At 39.5% G+C, this 25244-nt stretch overlaps 1 protein-coding gene across 1 annotated transcript; it reads right to left on the bottom strand.

Moving 5' to 3' along the window:
* Positions 1-5443: 5443 nt before the first annotated feature.
* Positions 5444-15865, bottom strand: LOC114084759 (transmembrane and coiled-coil domain-containing protein 5B-like). Its single transcript, XM_027925782.2, has 11 exons — positions 15831-15865; positions 15004-15153; positions 14580-14697; positions 14233-14283; positions 13611-13676; positions 12474-12530; positions 11960-12019; positions 11404-11468; positions 7025-7100; positions 6730-6773; positions 5444-5642 (listed from the first exon to the last, which is right to left on the bottom strand). Exons 1-11 carry the CDS (start codon positions 15863-15865, stop codon positions 5444-5446), a joined length of 921 nt encoding a protein of 306 aa, XP_027781583.1.
* Positions 15866-25244: the final 9379 nt, after the last annotated feature.

Raw genomic sequence — 25244 nt, 5'->3', positions numbered from 1 at the left:
TGCCAGTTTTTCCTAGCATAGTAATGCAGGTAGGAGGAACTTTAAATTTTGTTTGACATTTTCCCTTATGAGATTGGTCAGTGGCAATTTTCTGGTATGTCAAAACCTTGGGGAGAAAATGGGGTTCCCACTACACAGGAAATCACTGGCAGACAAGGTTGCAAGCCTGTGTTGATGCCTCAATAGACCTCCTCAATAGAATGGTTAAGAAATGAACCATTCCTGAGAGGCAGACAGAACTTTTAGCATCTAATCTCAGATTTACCTCTTATTTCTAGAAGTACTGACTATGGACTAGATACATTTTAGATTAGTGTATCTTTTCATTTAAAGATGATTGCAAATGCAGTTCGATGTTTAACCAGGCTGGAAGGTAAGAGAATCTCCTAACCACCTTCATTTAAAGTAGGGAAACTCTAGAAAAGGAGAGGGTTTGAATCCAGAAAATCTATTCCCTCTCTCCTCAGATTTTCTTGGACTTTCCCCACCCTCCACACCACCGTCTCTCATCCCACTCCATCTCAGCCTTTGCTTCACAGTTCTCCTAAGAACTGCTGAAAGCCACTGATATTTCTCCCTCTACTCTCCTGTGCTTTCGCTCAGAGGAGCTGAGAAATACAGAATCATCAGGTCGTTAGGTTAGATCTAGGTTAGATCTAGGCTTCTCTAACCTACCAACAAGACTCCCCAAAGAAAAAAAAAGCACCAACCTTCAAGTAGGCCGTCAGACTCCTGAAATCTACAGGCAGATCATACCCGTGCTGGTAAGAGTGGATGGCCCCACCCTGGGGCAACTTTGCCAGCTGACAGCCAGGAGGATAGCAGCCTGGAAGGGAAGCTGCTAGCAGCCCAAGCAAGTGGAGGGAGCTGTGTTGCCTGTTCATGGTCCCTGCCCCAGGGCTAGCACTCTTTGAGCTTTTAAGTTCTCAGAAACCTTCAGAATTCCAACTCATTGCATTTCAAGATGGAGTCTATTTGGCTGCTGTAATGAATTACTAAAGACTGAGTAACTTCGAACAGAAATTTACTTCTCATATTTCTGGGCACAGAGAAATCTAAATCAAGGTACCAGCAGGTTCAGTGTCTGTGAGGTGGCTTATGATCCCTGGCTCTGCTATTCACTGGCAGGATAATCTCAGGCAGTTCACCAACTACGGAATGGTGGCCATGTGGGAATTATCTAATGATATATGCAATAGAGTGGATGATCGATAAATGAGGAGGGTAGTAAAAGTTCTGAGCCTCCATTAAGCCAGAATTCATACTTCAGAGAAGCTTTAGAGTTACTGCTAACCTTGATGTTGAGTGCTGGGATCTGCTGCCAACTTGGGAGTTTTTGAGCGCATGATTAATTGTTAATTCTCTAATTGCTCCTCTGCTCCTTTTCCCACATCCTACTGCATTCATTGTGCAATGTCTGGTGCCTATCAGGAACTCAATAAATGTTTGCTGAACTAAGCCTATAAACCAAACTTCTTAGCTTATTCTAAAGAACCATTGCTCTTCTGAAGAGGATGGGAGTTATGGGAACATCACCCACTGAGACTCTTGACAGAGAAACATGAGAAAGCATTTCCAGGCTTGTGGGGTGGAGCCTCTGGGAAAAAGCAGAAGTCAGGAAAGAACTGAGGCTGCTTGGAGGCTGAGGCTTTGGAGGCTTGGAAAAAATTGCAAAGAGAGTTGTTTCTGACTAACCAAGGACCTGAATGGGGTAGTTCACTGAATCAAAGAATAAATAATATGAATAATTTAGAAACCACCTAGAAATCAGTCTCAGGCCCAGAGAGGGCATGTGTCTTATATAAAATCAGATTAATAATAACAAAGCCAGGGCCAGGGTTCAGGGTTAATTATTCATTCAGTGCTTTTTTTCAAGATTGCAATTTTTTTTAAAAAAGGTACTTTTAACATGTTTAGAACAAATAGAAATGAAAGGGATAGGTCACTCCTTGGTGCATAGGGAATACTGTTGATAGATAAGAGTCCTATTTCACATCATCCTTCTCTATCAAGGAAATTGATCTTTAGCATGATAAAAGGATAGTCTAAAGTAGTTAGCAGATAATTAAGTTTTAGGACAGATAACAAGATAGAGAGTGCCTAATCAATTTAATTGAATTCAAGTCTCCAGTCCCAAAGACACTCCACTTCAGGCTACCAAGAGAATTTGCACCAGTTGTAACATGCTCCCTGGGGGCAAGCCTTGGAAACTACTTTCAGGGAAGGGTTAGCTGTCTACATGAGGCCACCAATTTCCTACAAGGCCTTTCACACCTAAGCTGTCTGCATCCAACACTTCACAGTTTCCATTCTACCTGGTGTCCTGGTCACTAAGTGGGCTAGCTAATTCTTTAATAGAATAAGGGTTTAAAAATCACAACAAATAAAATGAAGCATCTAAACCAACAAAGTGAAATTTAACAGAACAATGGGAAGTCCTGCATTTAGCATTGTTTTTCAAACCTGTGCAAATATAAAACAGAAGATATGTGGAATAATTCATATTCAAAATGCTTAGGAATCTTGGTAGAGCATGAGCTCACTTCTTTGTGTGATACTGCCAAAATGGTTAAAAAAAAAATCTTGGAAGCATCAGTAAAGGCAGAATAAGAGGGCAGAGACTACTGGACTCTGTCAGGTAGATGTGACCTATAGTGTTCTGTTCAACTCTGTAAGTCTCCAAGGAAGAAAGAATAAAAGATAATACATGATCTGGAAGCCAGATCATGTGAGCTTAAAGGACTTGGGGATGTTCATTTTGGAGAACAAAAGTCTCTTCCACTGTAATCACTAAACTGTGGAGGAGGTAGTCATTTTTCTTTGTCATTTCATAAGGTTAATTAGATGAAGGCAAACTTTTATCAACATAAGAGAAAGGAAATTTGCATTGGTAGAATTCCCATTGCATGCTCCTTTGCGGTACTAGTTGCTTTTTATTATTTTGTTAAAACCTTTCAGAAGCAGTTGGATATTTAGCAGGCGGTGAGTGCCCAGGCACTGGATTCAGACCTCCAGATCAATTCACTTAAAGCACTGCGATCCCTTTTCTGCATCCAGGACTTGGGAATGCTATCCATGCCCTCTTGGAATCTGTTTCCTACCTGGAGTCAGACTTTCTGGGGCAGCAAAGGCCACTGTGCTTTTGCAACATGGATTTCTAACAGTGTCCATGTTCCACCTGGATGGCTGTCTGTGAATGAGTGCTATCTAATCCATATTTTTCCAAGCCACTATTTTCTAGCCAGTCTTAAATTTTGGACTGGTGAGATGTGTTTGTGGGAAGAAATAGGTGTGGTGGGGAGCTGAGGAGTGACAAGGGATGGGAATCAGTGAGGGAAGACTTAATACATTTTTTGGCCAGTTGCACCCTTTCCTTTCATGTACACCTGTAGCCTTAGAGTCACCCAAATGCTGAGACCCTTCACCATAAGGAATTCTCTGGCCCGTGAACAGTGTATCAGGCTGTGACCTATCCTGGCAGCAACCTCAAGTAAACTCAGGGTTCCCATGAAGAGACTTATTGAAGAGACCATTACAGAGATATGAGAAGAGAATCAGCAAAGGAACCTCGAGGTACCAGGTGCAGTCCAACCTCAAGCTCTGGTGCCTGCTATCTCCCTCTCTGCCACACTGCTCCCCTTGCCACTTCTACAGCTCTTTCAACTCCCTGGAGTCTTCCTTATATTGCCACCTCCTCAGTGAGCACTATGACCACTCCTTCCCAGTACCTCCTCCTCCCCCAGGGATAAACTACCTTGTGTCACTTAACAGCATCTGATATTTGTATATTCAATTGTGTTTATTATCTGCTTCTACCCACTAGACTGTGGACAGAGTCATGTCTATTTGTTTATTGCTATCATTCAGGCACCTAAAACATTACATAGCCTAAAGAGCATGTGCAATAAATATTAGTTGAATGAATAAATGAAGACTAATTGGAATTTTTAGATCACATAGAAAGAATTACACAGAAGTGACATCTAATCCATCTTTCCCTCTTCCATTGGATAATCACTCCTATATGTGAAGCCTGCTGCAATGCAAAGAGCTGTCACTTGGCCACAAGAGGGTGCTGTTGATCAGCTTTTCATTTTGTAGGTGACAGAACGTTCTGAGATCATTCCCTCTCTTCCTCTGTAGACCCCAAAAAGAAAACTTGCACCAGGGTCATGTCTTCAGTCAATGCAAACATACAGTGTGTGTCTCATCTACCCTGATGTTACCCAAGTGAAATTCAGTTAAAATTTATATCAAGAATGATCTCAAAAGAGAAAAGTTCTCTATACAAAGGCACAGCATGAGAAACATGGAGAAGGAAGGAGCTGCTCTAGCCCTCCTTATCTTCCATAGTCTTCACCAACTGGCCAGACAACCTCTTGTTTTGTGCATGACCCTCTACCTTCCTTCCTTTTGCACCAACAAAACCCTCTTGGCTGTTCTGAAAAAGTGTGGGCTCTCACAAAACAGGGTCTAGCTTCAGGCCGCAAATGTCACCCTCCAAGGACTCCTTCATTCTTTTACTTATTCCTCTTTTATTAAGACATGATGCTAAGGGGCTGTGTGGGATAACACAGAAATCAAGGGGACATAAGTCAAGGTTAAGGCACCCAGTTATGACACCATAAGGCAAAAATATATAGGACGATAAGTTCAGAGAAGGAGTTAGCAGCAGCATTTGGAAGAAGGCCCAGAGAAGCTATCTCTGATTGGTAGGGCTCAGAGGCGATCTCATGAGAGTAAGACATTTGAATTGGGATTTGAATGACAGATAAGTTGCACATCTTTGTTGGGTTTTATCAAAAGCCCTCTCTGATTTTACACCCTTTCTTTTATTCACACTTGAATTTTAGAATGATTTTCATTGTAGCTGGGTAAACCAGCTATGTGCATTAGAGAGGTTAGTTTAGCACTTTTTTTAGTACTTCACACTCCTGTAAGACATAGCATAACATAAAAAGAGCTGTAGGAAGATAATGTGTTATTAAATAGTAGAAGGGAGCAAGACTTATATCCACATTGGTGGTTCTCAATTTCATGCCTCTAGCAATGCCAAAGCAGAGACTGAAGAATCTAACAAATTAAACTGTGTTTACTAAAAATAAATAAATAAACAAACAAAACAAAACTTGGGAGAATTTATATTATCTTGACTTAGGTTTAACTTTTCTCAACAGCACATGTAGAACCCATGAGTGGATAGTAAGGCCCCAGGACTCACAAAACCAATATGGTGGACTCTGGTCAAACATATTCTTTATTTGAAAGAGAGATACTCCAGAGGGAAAGCAAAAAAAGAAAAAGATTGGATATCGAGTAGCAGCTCTGGGGCGAAGACTTCTACTTCCTTCCCGGCCCACACCTCTAATACAAGGCCACAGCCACAGCTCCTCCTCTTAGGGGCAGTGTGAGGTGCAGTGTGAGGTGCAGTGATCACCCCAGATTAGTGCGGTAGAACTTCATCCACTTCTAGGGTGAGGAAGGGAAATAAGATATCCCTTAGCCTCTTCAAACTGCTCCTACTCATCATCAGGGGCAAGGCATCCACAAGAAGGTCTGGGTTTATGTACTGCAGGTGGAAAAACACATAACCCAGCAGCCTAATGAAGATCATGACCATGAAGACAAAACCACGGAAATGCCTGCAACGAGACAGTCATCATTAGCATGGGAGAAAGGGACAGCCCAAGGTCAAGAAGTGGGAGGTGAACCTCACACTCATAAATGGCTTGAGAATTGTTTTCTTCAGGCAAAAACTAATGGGGAAAGGCAGGAAATAAGGGTATAGTGGGAAACAGGTAAATGCAGAAAAAGAGTGAGGTAGCAGACAGGAATTGAATATAGCCTCCCTGACATTTAAGTTCCCCAATAGAATAGATAGATGACTATATGGAAAGTTGGAAGTCCAAAAGAAGATGACTTTCTGGGTACCATATGTGGGGCAGGCATTTTGAGGTTATTAGAAAAAGTTGAGAGCAGTCACACTGTGAGCCTCATTGCCATTGGCCCTCTTCAGGTCGTCCACAGTAAGCAGCTTTAGGGTGTGAAGGAAGATATAGCCATCTCTGACATTGACATCCAGGCAAAATGATGAGGACTGGCTTTTTCTACACACACAATACCAAAATAAACAAACTCAAACAATAAAATGTGTGTGTATTTTCTTGTGTGCCAATTCTACCCTGACCAGTGGTCTTAGACCTTAAGTCTTTGATTGTGGAGAAATAACATAAACTGGAGCTTTTCACGAAAGTACAATATGAAGAAGCACTTCAGAATCAGTCTCCTTATTTCAAAAATTAAAAAATGAAAAGGTGCAGAGTTCAAGCAGTGTTCTTTTTGCCTCTAAAAGTGCAGGAGAAGCAGCAAGATAATGAAAGCATCCTGAATTCTCTTTCCAAGAGAGTAGAGTAGAAGGTTACCATGTTCAGAACCAAGAAAATAGGAAGGGGTGATACTGAGAGTCATTAATGGAAATGTAAAGTGAAATGCAACACCCAGCCTTCTATGCAGAACTTGTAGCAATAGCCACTAACTCCTCTCCAGCTATTTATAGCTCTGTGGCTCTGGTGTTAACTGTGTTGAGAAAGGAAGGGTTGGAAGAAATCTGGGGCTGCCCAGTGTGTTCTGTTTCATGGGTATGTTTCTACCTATTCCTTTGTCCCCTATCAGGTCACCTGTAGAGTGAATATGGCCTGACAAGGTCAAACCCAAGATTCTGTCACTTACCTGTACCAAAAGATCCTCTTGTGTTTCTTTTTGATGGCTTTCTCCTGTGGGAAGCAATAAAAACCAAAGCTGTGAATGTCCCGTGCTCACACAAAGGCAATATAACAGGGTGGCTGGGAGCAGAGATCCTGGGTCAGGCTGCCCAGGTTCCAAACCTGACTCTGCCACCTCCTAGATGCCATGGTGGTAATCAGGGCATTAAGCCTCATTTATTAAGTTATTAAAAAGAAAAGGGGAGCAAACAGAGGAGAGGGGAGAACAGGAGAAACCCTAAATTTAGAGAGGTAAGCCTTACCATATTGCTTTGGATGGTCTCTACTAGAATTGACCCAGGCTTCACTATTTGGGAAGAGTTTTTCTGGGCTTTGGATCTGGGAGGAAAAAAGATCAGAGTCAAAAGGTAAAAAAAAAAAAAAAAACAGGATCAGAATAAAAAATCATGTAATATAATCTGAGGGCCTGATAAAACGTGCTTTTCTAACACATTCAATGTGTCTGATTTTTGTTTACTAGATACTTAGTAACATTCACAATGTTCAACATGCTAGCCAGGTGCAGAGGCACACACCTGTAATTCTCAGCAACTCATGAGGCTGAGGTAGGAGGATCACAAGTCCGAGGCCAGCCTCAACAACTTAGACCCAGTCTCAAAATAAAATACGAAGGGCTAGGCATGTAGGTCAGTGGGAGAGCACCCCAGCATTTGGTTCTTGGTACTGCACAAACAAAGCAAGCAAACACAACGCCCAACAGTCAAAATTCATAATCGCTCAGCGTACAAAAAAAAACTAGGAAAATGTGATCCATTTACAAGAGAAAGACCATCTGTGAAGACAAAGCCTGATGTTGCCTGATGTTGTATTCAAACCATAAAGCCTGTCTTTCCGGGCAGCTCAAATGTCAGTTCACATCTTACCTCCTCAGCTGAGCTGCCTACAGACAGCCCTGAGTGTGCTTGGCCTGGAGATTGGCCACAGATCTGAGCAGAGTTTAGGGGCAGAATTTAGAACTCCCTTTGTTTGGCTCTCTAGTTTCTTTCCAGCATCTGTGGCTCCCTGGAACTCTATTCTCTTTTCTTTTAGCACAGAAAGATTTCAGGTTTTCTCTTGGTTTTAGCTGCCCCTTATATACACACTTTGGCAGTTACCCACAGGCTAGAAGCTATAAAAATGGAAAAAAGCCTCCTGCAGTTCTCCTCTTCCCAACGTCAACTCCTCTCTAGAATCTGCCATCCTTATTCATTCCCTGGTGCCTTGTTTATTTGTTGCTTTTTGCTCTCATTTAGAGTCTATAGTTATTTTCTGCTGGAGAGTCAATCCCAGTAAATCCTAACCCAGTCTTTTATTTTTTTTTTAAAATAGGAATTTCTTTTTATGATCATGAACTATAGGAGAAAGGGGAGAAATAGCACAGATTCCTGATTCTTACCATAATGAGGTAGCTTGTATTAAATGAGCCTACTTCCAAAGGCAAAATACACAACAGCTGTCTGAATACACAGGCAAATCCAGTCAGAAGTAAAGCCCACTGAGAGGAGCTCCTCATTAATCCAAGCCCCTACACCCCCGCGAGGACATTTGCCAACATGTGATGAGGCAGGGAATAGAGTCCACGCAGCCAGTGGCAGCACCAATTGACTGAGGAGTCAGAGGTGGAGTTTAAGACAAAAGTGACTGCGATGGAGGGGAAATATTCAAGGGAGGTCTTCTTGATGTGGTGGCCAGCTCCTAAGCTATACACGGGTATCTCAAGATCTCACACACACACACACACACACACAAAAAAAAAACCTCAAAGAATACAGAAAGTGCTCAAGAGTTGATCAAAGGTAGTGCTGGGGAGCGGAAGTTGGAGTTCCAGATCTCTCAAACTTGAAGGGGAGGCTGGCACACTTTGCAGGGAAAAAAACATGATCCTTTCAATGATACCACAGGAGCACTGAACTAAACTTAATATCTGCCATGCTTAAAACACAAAGGATGCTCTAAATAAAAGAGTCTTAATCTGATAAAAGTGTGTGCAAGCAAGTCACAGGGCACATGTGCATCCTGGTGACTAAGTTAATACTTTACCCCTAAGTCCAGTGTCAAGTGTGTCCCCCCAGCCGGTATTACAAAGTCATAGCTGATACATTCAAAGCAAGAAAAAGCAATAAAAAAGATATAAAAGATTAAAGAGGAAAAAACATAAGTGTCATTCTTCATAGATGAAAGCCCCAAACAACCTACAAAATATTAGAATAAATGGATTTAGCAAGATTGACAGATACATGTTTAATAAATCTTAATAAGTCAACTGTATTAGTATACACTAGCAGTAATCAGAAAACCAAATTAACAAACATATCATTTGTAATAGCATGAAGCAACCAAATACCTAGAAATAGATCTGATGAAAGATTCATTAGAACACGATAGAGAAAACAACAATATATTATTGTGTGAAATTTAAAAAGATTTAAATAAATGGAGATCTAAAAACTTTCATGGCTTAGAAAACTATTATTTAGATGCCAATTATCTTCCAAATTTATCTACATATTCCATTCAAAATTTCAGTAATGGTTTTTCTGGTAGAAATTGAAAAATCAATTTTATAATTTATATTGAAATTCAAGGGGCCAAGAATAGCCAAGATAATCTCAACAAGTTAAAAAGTTACAGAAATTAAGTTACCATATATCAAGGCCAAGTATAAAGCTACAATAATTAAAACAGTATAGTAGCCAGGCACAGTGATACACACCTATAATCCCAGCAGCTCAGGAGGCTGAGACAAGAGAATCACGGGTTCAAAGTCAACCTCAGTGAAAGCGAGGCACTCAGCAACTCAGTGAGACCCTTTCTCTAAATAAAATACAAAACAAGGCTGGGGATGTGGCTCAGTGGTCGAGTGCTCCTGAGTTTAATCCCTGGTTCCAAAAAAAAAAAACCCCAAACAAAAAAACAGTATAGTGCTGACACAGGGATAAAGATGGAGACTAATGGTACAGAATAAGATATTCAAAAAACAGACTCACACATATACATCACCTAATATATAAAATAAGGCTCCTCTATAAATTCACTCTCTCTTTAATAAATGGTGCTGGACCATTTGGACCCAGAAAAAAAAAGAAATTCCAGATGAAAGTAAATGTAAGTGTAAAAGGTAAAACAATGAAATAAATCTTGGTGGAATCACAGGAGAATAGTCCTATTATGGCCTATAAAGAGCATTAGATAATAAAGTACTGATAAATTTTATGGTTTACATGTCCTTTAAATGAAGAACTAATGTTTATCCAAAAATGCCATTAAGAAATTAAAAAAGAAAAGCCAGAGAATAGAATGCAGTACATTTTACAAAAAGGTTAAAGGAAAAAAAAATACAAGAAACTCCTCTAAATTAATGATAAAAGACCAAAATATCCCAAATATAGGCAAAAGATATGTCATGTAAATGGATAGCCAAATTTCCAAGAAGCATTTGGGAAGCCATATAACATCATTAGTGCTCATTAATTACATTAATAAAATAAAATTATATATCACTATACCGCCTACCAGAATGGTTAAAATCAAATAGACTTTCAATACTAATTGAAAGTGAGGATGCAGAGCAATTAGAATGTTTGTACAGTTTTGTGGGAAGGATATCAGTGCAGCCACTGTAAAAATTGTCGGGCTTATCAAGTAAACCAAAGAGATGTGTACCCAGTGACTGGAGAGAAATGAGCGGATAGGTCCACCAAAGCACAAGCACAAGAATGCTTACTTAAAAAAGAAAAGAAAAAGAACATTTATAACAGTTGTATTTTAATGTCCCCAAACTTGAAATAATCAACCTGTTCATCAAAACTAGATCAATTGTGCTGTACTCATACAGTGGGATACTCTACAGCCACAAAAAAGCAACACCTATAGCAGCGTAAGGGAATCTCAGTGAAAGACACAAAAGAGAACACATACTGAATTTATGCAATGTTCAAGAACAGAGTTTAAAAACAATAAAAGAGTAATTGTTAGTGTTACCTTTGCAAGGAGTACTAACTGGGAGGAGGATCTAAGGGAGAAATCTGGGGTGCTCAAAATGTTCTACACATAAATGAGAATTTTGATATTTTATTTCAATGAGAAGGTGGTATTAAGTGTGCATCTGTGTATAAAAATTCATCAAGCTATATACTTAAGATTTGTGCAGTCTAAGACTATTATACGTAATACAATTAAAAAGTATCGCCGGAAAATGTGATGAGTCCTGAGACATGCAAGTCCAAGACACAGAGTTTAAAGGGGCATGACTGGGGCCTCTGGTCATTCCAGTGGGTCCACTGTGTGTGTCCTGGGAAAGGGGATAGCACATCCACACGGAGAAACATTTCTGGGCCTCTTTTAAACTAGGATTCTTCCTCTCTGAGTGTTGCTTAAGTCAACTGAAGATATGTGAAAGGAACGTAAAACAGAGACTTTCTAAAACATAAAAAAGTTACTGAGGAGGGCGAAAGAGAAGCCCGAACGCTGATGATTTTCCAGTCTAGAACCTGAAGTAGAGGCTTCTGGGAAAGAGTTGCTGGAGGTCATTTACACAGTGACACCAACTATCCTGAGAACGGTTCACCAACTACTCCTCCCTTCAGGGATCTCCCAGGACTGTCGCCTCAGCCCATCAGGGTGGTCACTTTTCCAAACTTACATTTCTTTTTCAAGCAACAGCATTTCTTCTTCCTTTTCCATCTTCCTCAGAATTTCCTGGTATTTCTTCCCATGGGGGGAGGAGATATCATAAATGAGAATTTTGATATTTTATTTCAATGAGAATAACTCACAATATTCTAAACATGCATGGGTATGAACAAAGTAGGGAAACATCTGATAAAAACTAAGGAGACGGTAGAAACCAGGATGGATCTACATGAACAGTAGGAGCCCTCACTCTGGACCCTGCTTGAACCCAAATCCCAGTGCTGACACATGAGCTCCCCAGCAATGCTCCCTAAGTCTTTGAGACCTCAGTGTTCTCTTCCTCATGACAGTATCAGCCTTGCTGAGTTACTAGACACATTGATTAAGAAAAAGACTGCATTTTTCAAAATAAAGACCGAATCCTTAACATACATCTGTTTTGTTGTTGCTGCGATTGCTTAAAAGGCATTTTCCCCAGTGGCAGATCCCAGCCTAAGGAGAAACCAAGCATCCCGTGGTCTTGGGGGAAACTGCCTCTACTCTGACTTCTTTTGGAGGTGGTGTACCTTTATGTAGTGGGCCTGGTCCTTGCAGAGCTGATACACAGATTGGTAGTCACTCTCTAGCTAGAAAGAAAAGGAAATTAACAAGCTTCATGAGTTAAATCAGAACTAAGCTGTTCCCTGAAACCTACCTGGGGCACTGGACACTTGGCTGGTTACCTAGCAACTCCTGACTTGAAAGGAAAACAACCACCTCACAAAGAGGTGATCTCATCATTCACACAGGATCTAATTCTGAGAAAAGGAACTCACCAGAAACGCCAGGGGATGGTATAGGGCAATTAGGACTGGGATTCAACAGTGGTATCTAGAGTGGGAAATGTTTAAGAAATGGGAAGAGCAGTACTTCTAATGGAAGTGCTCTTTCTTGCCATTTGCATGTGAACTGGAAATTCACTTGCCAGATGTTCTTGTACCTCCCCCTCCCTTGCTTCCAAGTGGTTCTGTTTTTAAGACCCTGAGAGTTCCCTCCTATTCTAATCCTGGGTAGACGCTCAGTGTGGTGACACTGCTCTACCTTAATCATTTCTTTCTCCTGCTCTGCACAGGACTCTGATGACTTCTGCAGTCTCACCTATGGAAGACAAGTGACAGCAGAAAGCTAATAGCATTTCTTTGTGCAAGACAAATGTGTAAAAATCACCCGCTCCAGACGAGTAGAATGCATGATAATAACAGTTATCCTGTGTTGTGGACATGGGAGGCTAATGTAGGGTAGGCATGATTATTACTCTCATTTTATAGATGAGGAAACAAAGGCAAAAAGAAATTAAGTACATAACTTGTCTAAGTCTCTTAGGGGCAGAACTGACATTGAAACCTTAGGAGACCGATTCCTTGGGGAGCCTACCCATCCTCCCTCCTCCAGTCATAGTCTGCAGGGTGCACACCATGTCCTCTGCATACACAGGGAGCAAAACAGAAAGCTTGCTTCTCCTTTTTAGAGAAATGCTAAGATCAGTGGGACTCTGGCACAGTGAGCTAGACCAAGTTGCAGTATTCATCACAAGAATCTGCAGAGTTTCCCAGTGGGGTGTTTGCACCTATTGGGAGTACAACTTATTCTTTCATTCAACAAACATTTATTGGGCATTTACTATGTGCCAGGCTTTACTCTAGACATTGGGTTATAAACAACATAGTTTCAAAAATTTATGTTCACATTGGTTTACCTTTTACTAGAGGGAAAAGATAATAAAATACATTTCAAAATAAAACTTATTTGGCCTATGAGCCATTGCTTGGAAAGTCAGACGAGCTGATTAACATACTCTTATATAATTGTGGTAGTTAGTATTTCTTCCTGCTCGAATACCGGTGTTAGAGTATCCTCACTAAGATCATAAACTTCTTGAGGGCATGTCCCAGTGGACATTCAGAACACGCATTTTATTAATGCGTGATGAGGCCTCTGTTATAATTCCCTCCACCAGGTGGCACTGTAGTCATCTCTGATACTAGTGTAACTAATAATGTCCCTGCAAGACATGGGATTAAAGTAGAGGGAATAAAGGCCACCTGCTCACCTCTGATAAGCACACAGGCCTCCTCTGCACCTTGCCACCTTGCCTAGGAGAGTCCTTGAAATAATTTCTCCAAGTGCCTAGCAGTGATACATCTCCCAGAAAATCTCTAGGTTTGCTGTTCTACTCACCTTCAATTCTTCTAAAATCTGGTTTTGGGCACTGTTATCAAACTCAACATTCTTAAATCTTGAAATCTGAAATGTATTCCAAAAACTGTGAACTTAGTAAGACACACAAACATAAAAACATGGTCCAGTGGTAGAGTCAGGGGTCCCAGGCTACACAATGGGACTACTAACTCAGGTCCTGAATTAGTTCAGGAAGATGACAATTCTACTGGGATTCCTAAGAAATGATCCTGGTTTCCAGGGTGGACTCTGCCATGTCGAAAACAGCCCTTCTGTTAGAGTACATATGTATTTCCACATTCTGAGTTGTGCACAGGATTCATTTCTCATGCTCCCATCCCACCTGCCCCCCTCCTCTTTTTGGTACTGGGGATTGAACCCACTGAGTTATATTCCTAGCTCTTTTTTATATATATTTTATTTAGAGACAGGATCTTGCTGAGTTGCTTAGGGTCTCGAAAAGTTGCGAGGCTGGTTTTGAACCTATGGTCCTTCTGGTCTCAGCCTCCTGAGCCGCTGGGATTACAGACATGTACCACCGCACTGGGACTGCCCACCTTTCTCTTGAGCAGGTAGTGTGCTAGGGATCCTAGGACACCCAAACCCAGAATCCACCCCTCACCTTGTTCTGAAGCTCCATCACATTGTTGCTGAGGATCTTATTCGTTTTTTCCTATAGGAAGAAGGAGGTAAAAGGGACAAAAGTGCCCTGCTCTTGTACCTTTCCCCTCACTAGACCACTCAAATCATCAAGAAATGAGTGTGTCTTGTGGGAAAAGTGCACTGTGGGCCCCATGTAGCAGATCTGAGACAGAGCCCAGACCTCAACTCCGTGCTGAGCACTTCACTCTTAAACCACTGCAATTTCTACAGGTGCAGAAGTGATGAGCACATGATGGTCCCCTAGGAAAGAGAGTGGAAAAAGAGGCACAAAGGACCCCTATGGTCTTTCTCCAGAGGGCTCCTTACCAGCTTTGCTGACTCTAGTTCCAGGTTCCTCAGGGTATCCTCCTTCTCAAATATGATCTGGTTTAACTCCTCCCTCTCTTTGGCTTGTCCTATTGACAGGGTGATATCTCTTTCCAGACTGAAAAATATAAAGTCACCCAGGTGTGGCCCAGTCCTAAGGAAGCTGTGGAGGCCCCAGCTTGAGAAGCCACTCCCAGCCAGACTCAGAGAGCAGGAGCAGTTATATTTTGCAACGGCAATCAAACGTGGAGAAAATAAACACAAAAGTCCCTAGATAAACCCTTTGACGGTACTACAGTTCATGTTTCAGAATTTAAATAAGGGGCAAGACTGGCCACCAAGAAAGCAAACCTTCCTCCCACCTTATCTCTAACCCAAGGGGCATCCATGGAGCCCTTCTTTCCAACCAACCGCAAAGCCTGACCTTTGAATAGTTTCTTCTTTCTCCTGAATTTGTCTAAGAAGAACCTGATTTGCCTCATCCAGTCTCAGCAGGTCCTTTTCAAGGACTGAGTTCAGGTAGTCAAGATTCTGCTTTGTCATTTCTAAGTTTGGTATTTCCATCATCTTGTGCCTACAGGAAAATCCTCTTCTTTACTAAAATCAGGACAGGAAACAAAAAAATTAAGAAGACTTTCCCCTCTAATCTCATCCATTCCCATCTCCTGTTGTCACCAAGCCTAACCAGCTCTTTATTTTTCATGATAAATTGATTTCCTATAGTGTTTTGCATAAATTCCTCAAAATCAAATTGCAATTTAATATTAAATACTGTAAGTGAAACCCATTAAAACACAAATATTTCATGGAGCAAAATAAAAGGTTTTTCATATGAATAATTATACTCCGACTAACTTGTCCTTAAAAACTTTAGATAGGGTATGTGGAATCCAAGCAAAACCTAGAAAGCATTTAAAGATCTGCAAGGGAGAGGAGTTTCTTCAGTCTCTTTTTATTATAAACTTGAAAGTCTTCTAACTCAGGCAAGAGTCTAGGCTGGGTAGAAGGCAAGGAGGGGGATGGATTTTTTTCCCCCACAAACAGGACCAATTTGCTGAGTGAGACACAGCAATTTGCTATCACTTTAAACCCAGTGAATATAGTCTCATGAAGTACAGGAATAAAACCAAAGTTACTTCTCCCTAAGAAACCTCCCCAGTACTGAGGAGGATCATGTTCAGCACAGATGAGGCTGATTATCTTAACATAGTGGTTCCTCTCCTGAATTCCATTATTGTTCCTGATACTTGCCCATCATCCAATGGATTCTGTCCAAGTTCTTCCATTGTAGATTTCCTAAAATGTTAACATACACATTTGTTGTGAAAATGAAGGACCTATTGTTCTGACCAGTGACTGGTCCAGGAAGGAGCAGGTACAAGTTAGACCCTGTGATTAGGCAAGACAGAGCCAAGAAGAGGCCAAAGCCTTTATTCCTTCACTTTCTACATCAATTGTGACTTATCAGCAAACTAGATCATAGTTTAAGATCTCATAAATGAATCCCACTGAAGTATAGAAATCTTTTTCATTTTTCAAAAGAATTCACTCTATCTTTTCCCTTTCTTGTCTATATTTGTCCCATTGGGCAAAGTATTGGGGGTACTCATGAATGTCTACAAATGCATTGACACTTTATTTCTAACCAAAACTTTCATGGAAAGAGGGAGAAAAATAATCATGGAAGAGTCAGAGGGTACCACAAACTTGACTGCCTGATTTCTTTTAATCTATTGCCCTCCTACTTTCAGGCAAGCTCTGGATATCACAGGCCAACTTGATCCAGAAACAACAGCACAAGCAACAAGATGACAATTGCTAGAAGGAAGAGACAAATATCAAGGTCTGAAGGGGCGTCTCCTAACCACTGCACCAAAACAGGAAGTGCAGTACCAAATTCAATCTAAAAAAGGCCGACTGCCAAAACCTTTCTCTTTTCACATTGCATCTTCTCTTCTTTTCTCTGAGCATTGAGCTTTTTTTTTTTTTTTTTTTTTTAGTTTTACCTCCTTTTTTAATTCCTTCTCTTACCTTCTTTTCCTTTGATCCCCTTCCCTACATTTCTCTCTTTTTTTCTGCACTTTTTTGCACACAAGGCACCTCAGGTTGTGGTGATGCACCCTGAACTCACCTTTCTTTTCCCAACTGAGATTTCCTCTGCTCCCAACAGAGATTTCCAATTGATATCAGAACTTCCAGGAAAAAAAAAACATTTCCTGGCTGACTGAGTTTTCCAAATATAGGGGGGAATGTCCTCTCCAGCTGGGTGGGGCAGCATGTCATAGTGGGTAGGGATGGTTGGGGTGGCAACAGTACCTCCTCATGCCTGTAGCAGATTGGGAGCAGAGTCCAGAATTTTTGGACAGTTTGGAGGTCTTCTCAAACAGCAATAAGATCTATGGAACAAATTTCCAGGCCCAGTATAAATCTCTTCTGAAGCAGTAATCGACTCTATGGATTGTGTTTCATTCTCCCAAATCTCTAGGCCTAACAATAATTGTGATCACTCTACTTCTCTTCCATAATCTCTGTGTGGCATCTTCACAAATTTCTGCCCCCAAATCCAAACCATGCATCTTTATTCAATGCATCTAAGATCTCCTAAGTAGGAATGCTGGCAATGTTCTGAGTGAAGTCTTATTCGTGGGCTAAGTAAGTCCTCAAATCTCTACAAAGTGGAATCTGGGAGCTGCAAAACAAACTCCTTTGTTTTCCCCAAACTGGCACTGCCAAGTCATTGGAAAGGAAGGGTCTCATGTTTCAAAGGTGGAGTATATGGAGGGGGAGCAGGAATAAAGAAAGAGGAGTGTTATGTCCAGATTCCCACTCCTTCAGAATTCCCCCTCTATTTTTTAATGTCTTAAATTACTGGAACAGCAAAGGGAATTTAACATATACCAATGTCGCTGTATGAAGCTTTCCTGAATTCCTCCTTGTTATAGTTTGGATCTGAAATGTCCCTCAAAAATCTCATGTGTAGGCTTAGTCACCAAGGCAGATGTGTTCAGAGGTGGGACTCTGGGGAGGTGATTGAGTCATGAAAGTTTTGACCTCATCAATGGATTAATCCATTTATGGATTCATAGTTTAATGCATAGGCAGGTGTAGAAACTTAGAATGTGGGGCCTCATTAGAATGAGTAGGTTCTTGGGGGTGTGCCCTTGAAAGATGCATCTTATCTCTGGTCTTTGGGCCACTCCCTCTCTGCATCCTGGCCACCATGAAGAGAGCAGCTTTGCTCTACCACATTCTTCTCCATCATTTTCTGGCTCATAACAGACCCAGAAACAATGTGATCAGTAGACTATGGACTGAAACCTTTACCCATGAGCCAAGATAAACCTTTCCTCCTTTAAAATAATTTATCTTAGGTGTTTTGTCACAATTATGGAAAGCTGATTAATATTCTGTGTGTTGCCTAAGAATGTGAGACAGGATACGGAATGGAAAGACATCCATAAAGATATGTACTTGACTTCAGATCTGTCCATTTCTGAACCTCACAGTCAATTCACTCTTCCATGATCAAAGTCCAAACCTTGTCCAGATAAATTGCAGTAATCTCAAGTCTCTGAAAGTCATTCTAGAACACACCACTACCCATAGGAATGTCTCTTCCATGCACTAATATCTGTCACAATCTTATCTAGACTTCTCGACTCAGCTCAAATGCTGCTGCTTCTGGACCTTCTGCAATATACCAAGCCCTGGTCCCTGCAGAATAAATCTTTCCAACAGCTGTTCTTCTCTTTTGGCAGCTTATATTATTTTAAATCTGGTCTCCATCTTACAGTTTGGTTATATACTCCTCAGGAGAGTGTGTTTTAATTGTGTTGATTTTGATACTCTTCCATAGTTGTGCTCCAGAGCCACTGTTTACAAGGAATTCAATGTGGGAATAAACTGGGTTAGAGACAGAATGCATCTGCCTTTCATTCTCTCCTGGGACTTTGTGGTTGCATTACCTTGAGAAAATTCCTTAATCTCCAAGAGCCTGACTCCTGACCTGTGAAATGAGCATTACTCCTACTTCACAAAGTTGTGGTGGGGATGATGGGAAAAAAACACATGTAAAGCCAACACATAGCCAGCCAGGTGTGCAGCGGTACTTTGTTCTCACCTACATTCCCCAACACAGTGTGCACTTCATTGTCCATCTCATGTTACATTTGCACATGACACATGCTGAATGATTTGGGAATAAATGATTCATTCCACTGCCTTTGTCTAGAACAGGTGTTGCCCTTTTCTTCTTCCAATACACCTGAGAGACTCCCACCTGTACACTGGAATTAGTACACTCATTAGCCACACGGTGCACTATGGCAGAATTCTCAACAGAAGGCCACATCCCCCAGGAGGCTGATCCACAATCAGCAGGAATGTAATTTGAAAGCCTCGGTTAAACATCCAGGGAAAGAGGCACCTCTGTGAGAAGCACTGATGAAGAACATATTCTTCCCATCAAACTGTACCTTCCTTCCCTCAAAGACACTGCACAAATTCATCCTGTCTATAAAGCCTTCCGAAATGAGCCCTTTCTAGGTTATTGCTGCAAATAGACAATATATACTTTGAGAGTGACCATATTTTCCTTTCTTCTTTGAAGCTGCCCATTTTTTTCACTATACTGAACATTGCAGTCCATAGTTTTCTTTTCATTTTATTCTCTATTCCTATTTCACAAGGTCCTGATTTTTAATGTATTGCCCTATCATTTTGTTAAATATGGATATAGATATGGATTGTACAGATATAAATAGATGAGGCATGGATACCGATGTAGAAGTAGCTAATAGACAGGGACATGAGAGAGGAAGTGGGCTGAGTGTAGTGAGTAATAACTGGCTGGGGAATCAAAGCAAAGTACTTTGAGCAACTGCTCCACCACTTCCCAGATGTAAAGACTTGAACAAGTGATTTAAACTTTCTGAGCCTTGGTTCCCTAATTTACTAAATGGACATAATGTGTACCTAATTCATAAAATCATGGTTAAAGTTGAAAAAAGATGTATCATAATCTCTGACACAAAATAAATGCTCAATAAGATGATAACTAAAATTATCATCATTATTAAAAGCATCTAAATGTGCTCAGGATCATTAATAGTTCCATCTTCACTCAGCGCTTCAGGAAATTCCTCCAGTCTGTCTCCACCAGCAATCATTTGTCATACCCTTTCCTTAGTTTTTGCTTTTTGTTTAGCCTCTGGCTTCACTTGACCTTCACTTGTGCCCCGGACACTGCCCTTTGGCTCTTTCTTACATTCACTCCCGGTCACCCATAGACCATACTCCTTCAACTCTGTACCAGAATACAACCTGGAACTAAATGTCCCAATTTCTTTAGGTAGGGCCTGAGGTCCATCAGATGCTTCAAGTCTCTTGTGAATATGTAGGATATGTGACAGCCACACGAAGAATGGGACATAGACCAGTGAATAAATTTACGCAGTAGTTGATTAAGGGAGAAAAATTGGGGGATTTTATTGCTAGAAGCAGAAATTGGGGCAGGTTATATTAATTAAAAATTGAAAGCACTCTTAATACAGAGATATTTGTGCTGGATATTTATAAAAGGTGGGTTGAGAATTTTCAATTTGATCCAGTGTTTGGAATATCGGGATCTCTAAATGTTCTTAGTTGTTTATCATCTTCTTCTGATAGATTACTCCAAGATGATAGCCTCCTTTATTAACTTTTTATTTTAAAATAATAAGTTGCAAAAATAGTGTTGAGAGGCAGCACATACCTACTTTTCCCAAATACCTTATGTAACTATGGTGCAATATTGAAAGCAGGAAATTTACATTGGTTTAATGTATGTGCATATTTTTATGACAGTTTGTCAGAAGTGTAGATATGTGTTACCGTCACTGCAGTGAAAATTCAGAACTTTGATCTGCACAAACATCTTCCTCATGCTACTCCTTTAAAGTTCACCCTCTTCCATCTCCTCCACCATCCCTAATCCCTGGATGCCCTAGTCTGTTTTCCATATCTATAATTTTACCTCTTCAAGAATGTTATGTAAATAGAGTCACATGGTATATGATCTTTTGAGATTGTCTTTTTAATTTTTTTTTACCCTTGAGACCCATCCAAATGATTTTGTAAAACAATACATTGTTCTTTTTTATTGAGGAGTAGTACTCCATGTTGAGGATATTCCACAATTTGTTTAATAGTGAAGGGCATTTTTGTTGTTTCTAGGTTTGGCTATTGCAAATAAAGCTACTATGATCACATGTATAAACATTTTTTTTATGGATATAAATTTTCTTTTTCTGGGATAATTGTCTATAAATGTGATGGCTGTGTTATATCATAAATCTATGTTTAGAGTTTAAGAAAGCATCGAACTACTTTCCTGAGAGGCCTATGCACTCTTTTACATTCCCATTAGTGAATGTATGGAAGATCCAGTTGTTCTGCATCCTTTCTACTACTTGTATTGTCATTAGTTTTGTTTTCATTATTTTAACAGTTTTGCAGTAACAGGCACATCATGGTCTTAATTTTAATTTGCCTAATGACTAAGAATGTTAATTAAATGTTTTTTCCTGTGCTTATTTGCCATCTGTGTATTCTCTTTGGTGAAAGTATCTCACTGCCCATTTTTTAATAGTAGTATTTTGTTTTATTTTACACTATTGAGATCACTGAATTCTTTACATATTATAGATATGAATCCTTCATCAGGTATGTGATTTGCAAATATTTGCTCTCAGTTTGTAAGTTGTCTTTTCATCCTCTTAACCAAGCTTTCACAAAGCAAATTTCCAAATATTTTACTATCCAATTTATATTTTTTTTTAATTTTATGGATCATGTTTTTGGTTTTATGTCTATAACTCTTTGCTAAGTCCTTAAGATTTTTTCCTGCATATTCTTATAAAAGTTTGTAGTTTTACATTTTATATATAAATCTATTATCCATTTTTGGATCAATTTTTCTCTAAGGTGTAAGGTTTATGTCAAGGTTTCCTTCCTTCCTTCCTTCCTTCCTTCCTTCCTTCCTTCTTTCCTTCCTTTTGCCTTTGGATATCTAACTGCTCCAGCACCATTTGTTGCAAAAACTATACTTCTTCCACTGAATCATTTTTGCACTTCAGCCAAAAACCAGTTGGCCAGAGCATGGTCTTTTGACAATTTCAGCCTATTTGATTTAATAGTGAGGTAGCTTTTAGTTTTCATATCTCCCAGACAAATTCTGTTGTAAGAGGAATTTTTCTGTCATGACATAGGTAGCATACACATGTATAATTAAATACACTTTTTTTAGATTCTCAAGCAACTATTGTAGTCCTTAGTATATATGCATGACTAATTAGTAAAGACTTTCTGAATCTTTCTATGACATGGAATATATTTCAAAATCAAATCCCATAGATTGAAAATTTTAGAAGAACCATCATGAGTTCTTTCTCCTTGGTTTATCTCGACACAATGGCAAATCCATGAATGTGAACCACCTGCTTTGACTACGTACAGCATTTCAGGCACTCCCTTGCCTCATTTACCTGGTTCCATTAATGCCATCCCAGCAAACAAAGAATGGTATCATCTGTACAGAGATGACAAAGACCTTATGACACTAGATTCTTTAGATGAGTCTGAAATAACCAGTCCTTTGAACCTTGCATAGCCCTTTCTTCTAGTAGCACATTTGCAATAGAGCATCAGGGATTTCTAAACTTCTGCATCTTGGAGAAACAGAACTGAAGGCTCCTATTTTTTGTTTCATGCTCAGACTTTTTCTTCTCAACAGCTTACATTACTGAGAACTGCTCCTGTCTTGTTCCAGCACCTCAGGCTACATTGGTGGTCTATGCTAATTCATGTGGCTGCATAATGCATTTTAACCTTTTTATTTGAAATCCCACAAGTCAGAAGGGTTTGTGCTGTTCTGCTATTTTAGTTCTGTACAAATATCACATCATGACAAAGCAAATTGTTTCAGGGTCACGAATTAACTCTATCTTCTGACCAAGGAGAATTAACTTTCAGTTACTGGATTGTATAACTGGAAGAAGATCAAAAATGTAGATTTAAAATATCTATTTCAAAAGACCTTGCATTCTCTGCTTTACATGCAAGGATATGAAAAATTAAATCTTTTGAGATTTAGAAGAGATCATTATTTTGCATTTTATATAACTTTTCATAACATTAAGACTAACTTGTCAATCAAAACTAATAGAATAAAATTAAAACATCCTATACTATTAAGAGAGTTTTTTTATCAAGGTAATAGCTGAATTATACAATTCATTATCAAAATTTATATTGCCAGGATGAGAATATAATGAATAGCTTCATACCTAAAAATCAAAATATGCTTCATTACAAAAAGCTTTCCTCGTGGTAGTCTTATATCTGGGAGAGATCTATAGTTTAAGAATGCCGGAATTATTATTAGAAGACCAGGATCATGGATCAAAATAAGAAAAATACTGGATTCTTGAGAACTCCAAAATCTGATTTCTCTTCTGTAATGCAACCTACAGCAAACTAAGTTAATAAAAATTTAACTAGTGTCCTGCTTTCTATATTGGTTAGAATCATGGGAAAAAAGAAATTATCAGTTGGAAAATGTTAGGTAGGTATGAACCAATAAATCATGTGAAGCAACAAGGAATCATATACACTGTCTGTGTGATATGAATTGGGATAATAACAGTACAAAACAATTCAGATAAAACCACCACTTTGGCAAAAACACTTTAAGAAAATTGAAAATGGCAAAACAGAACATGTATCTATCCTATAAGCCAAACAATCTCACTATATAATCTACCCTAAAATATTCTTGCACTTGTATCCCAGAAGAAAATACACAATAGTTTTTACACAGTATTGCCAATGATAGCAAAACACTGAAAGCAACCCAAAAATCTATGATCAGTAGAATGGAGAAGTAAGTTATGATATATAGCAGCACAAACAACTTATAATTATACCCCAAAACATACTGAATCTCTAATCATAATATTTACCAAAAGAGGCAGATCACAGAAGTTTGTATGCATTTCAGTTCAAAATATGAAAGGTACAAAATAGGCAAAGCTATTTTAGGGTACAGATGTAGGAGATAAACCTATAAAGAGAAGCAAGGGAATCATTATCATAAAATTCTTAATGGTTAATATTCTCAAGGAGAGAAGAGATGAGATCAGAATAGCAGAGAGGAGACTTCTGGAACATATTTTGTTTTCTGACCTAGGTACATGAGTATTGATTAACAGTCATTCCTTAAACACTGCAGGTGTGTCTATGCTACATTTATGTTCTACTTTGTATTAAATGTATAACCTAAAAAGGATTAAGATGGCATCATTCTCCTCTGCCTCAAAAGAAAGGCACTTGAGGTTTGAGTTCTTGATGTCTGAGTTCCCTCTCTCCCCAGGGTGTGGTAAATGGAAGGGAGAGCTTAAAGAAAAAATTAAGAAGGGGCCCCTTTCCAAAATGGGGACTTGGTTCTGAGGCACAGTTTGCAAACTGCCAGGGAGGAATGTGGTACAATTTGTCCATAGGCATGTTAGACTTGAATCACAAATATTCATAATTTTCTAGTCAGTTGGCAGCAACTTGAAAACAGAGGACATCACGTGGAAAAACTTGAATTCCACTTTTTTCACGAAAAATCAAATCGGGTAATATTGGACCCATATTTAGATGAAATATTCACTCTTGACCTATCCTGGCTCTTGGCAAGTCTGGTAAAAAAAAAAAAAAAAAAAAAAAAAAAGACCTAGGAAGCCAAGCATTTCTCATGAACTTTCTAAGAGTAACCCCTGAAGAAACTTGACTGACCTCCAAAAATTAGAAAAATAGTCCTATACAAGACTACCTATCTCGTCTTGGGCATCCCACGAGACAATAAAGCCAGAAACATGTTTAAATGACATTTACACTTCCCACAGTTTATGTTATTAGATATACTTTGACTTTAGAGCCTCTTTTATTCTACTTTATAAGCACTATTATATTTCTTAGATTATAGAATAGATTATATATGGCATTGTCTCCCAAAACTTCTGTACGACTCAGTTCATATAATACATTATAAACTAAACCTCTCACTTTTGAGATCATACAGGTACAGTGGCACATGTCACCAACCAAAAACTATTTTTATTCAAAGGAGCCACTAGATTATCTCTATTCCATGTCACCTTACACAGGAAACTTTTTAATTTACATATGACAACTTTTAACTACTTTTAAGGTTCAGAGGAAACTTTTAATAATAAAGTCTTAAGAAAAATATTAAAGATCTTTACAGTCCATGTGCCTTTGTTACCTTTGCATATTATTGATGGAATATGTAATAAATGCCTATCTATACTAAAAAAAAAATATTCACTCTTTAGTTCAACACAGGCCCCACCATTCCCTGTTGCTTCATACCCAAGTTACTCATTTGCATCAACAGCCTGACTACTGAAGGATCATGCAACTCCTGGTTTGCAGGCTCTTTGAGTGGCATGTGAATGAGGCCAGTGCTCCAGACATAAGAGAAGGAACAGAAGGAGGCCAAGGGAATGCCCATGGAAGCAGGATGCTAAGTGACCTTGTTTGTGAAGTCAGAGTGAAGGCACACAGGCCCAGCCTGGTGTGGCTCTGGCATGGAGGTCCTGGGTTAGTAGACTGCCCCTTGAG

The sequence above is a fragment of the Marmota flaviventris genome, chromosome 2 (assembly GCF_047511675.1).
Source record: "Marmota flaviventris isolate mMarFla1 chromosome 2, mMarFla1.hap1, whole genome shotgun sequence".
NCBI classification, from domain to species: domain Eukaryota; kingdom Metazoa; phylum Chordata; class Mammalia; order Rodentia; family Sciuridae; genus Marmota; species Marmota flaviventris.
Note: the sequence above shows the minus strand (reverse complement) of the source record. Positions and strands in the feature narration are given on the sequence as shown.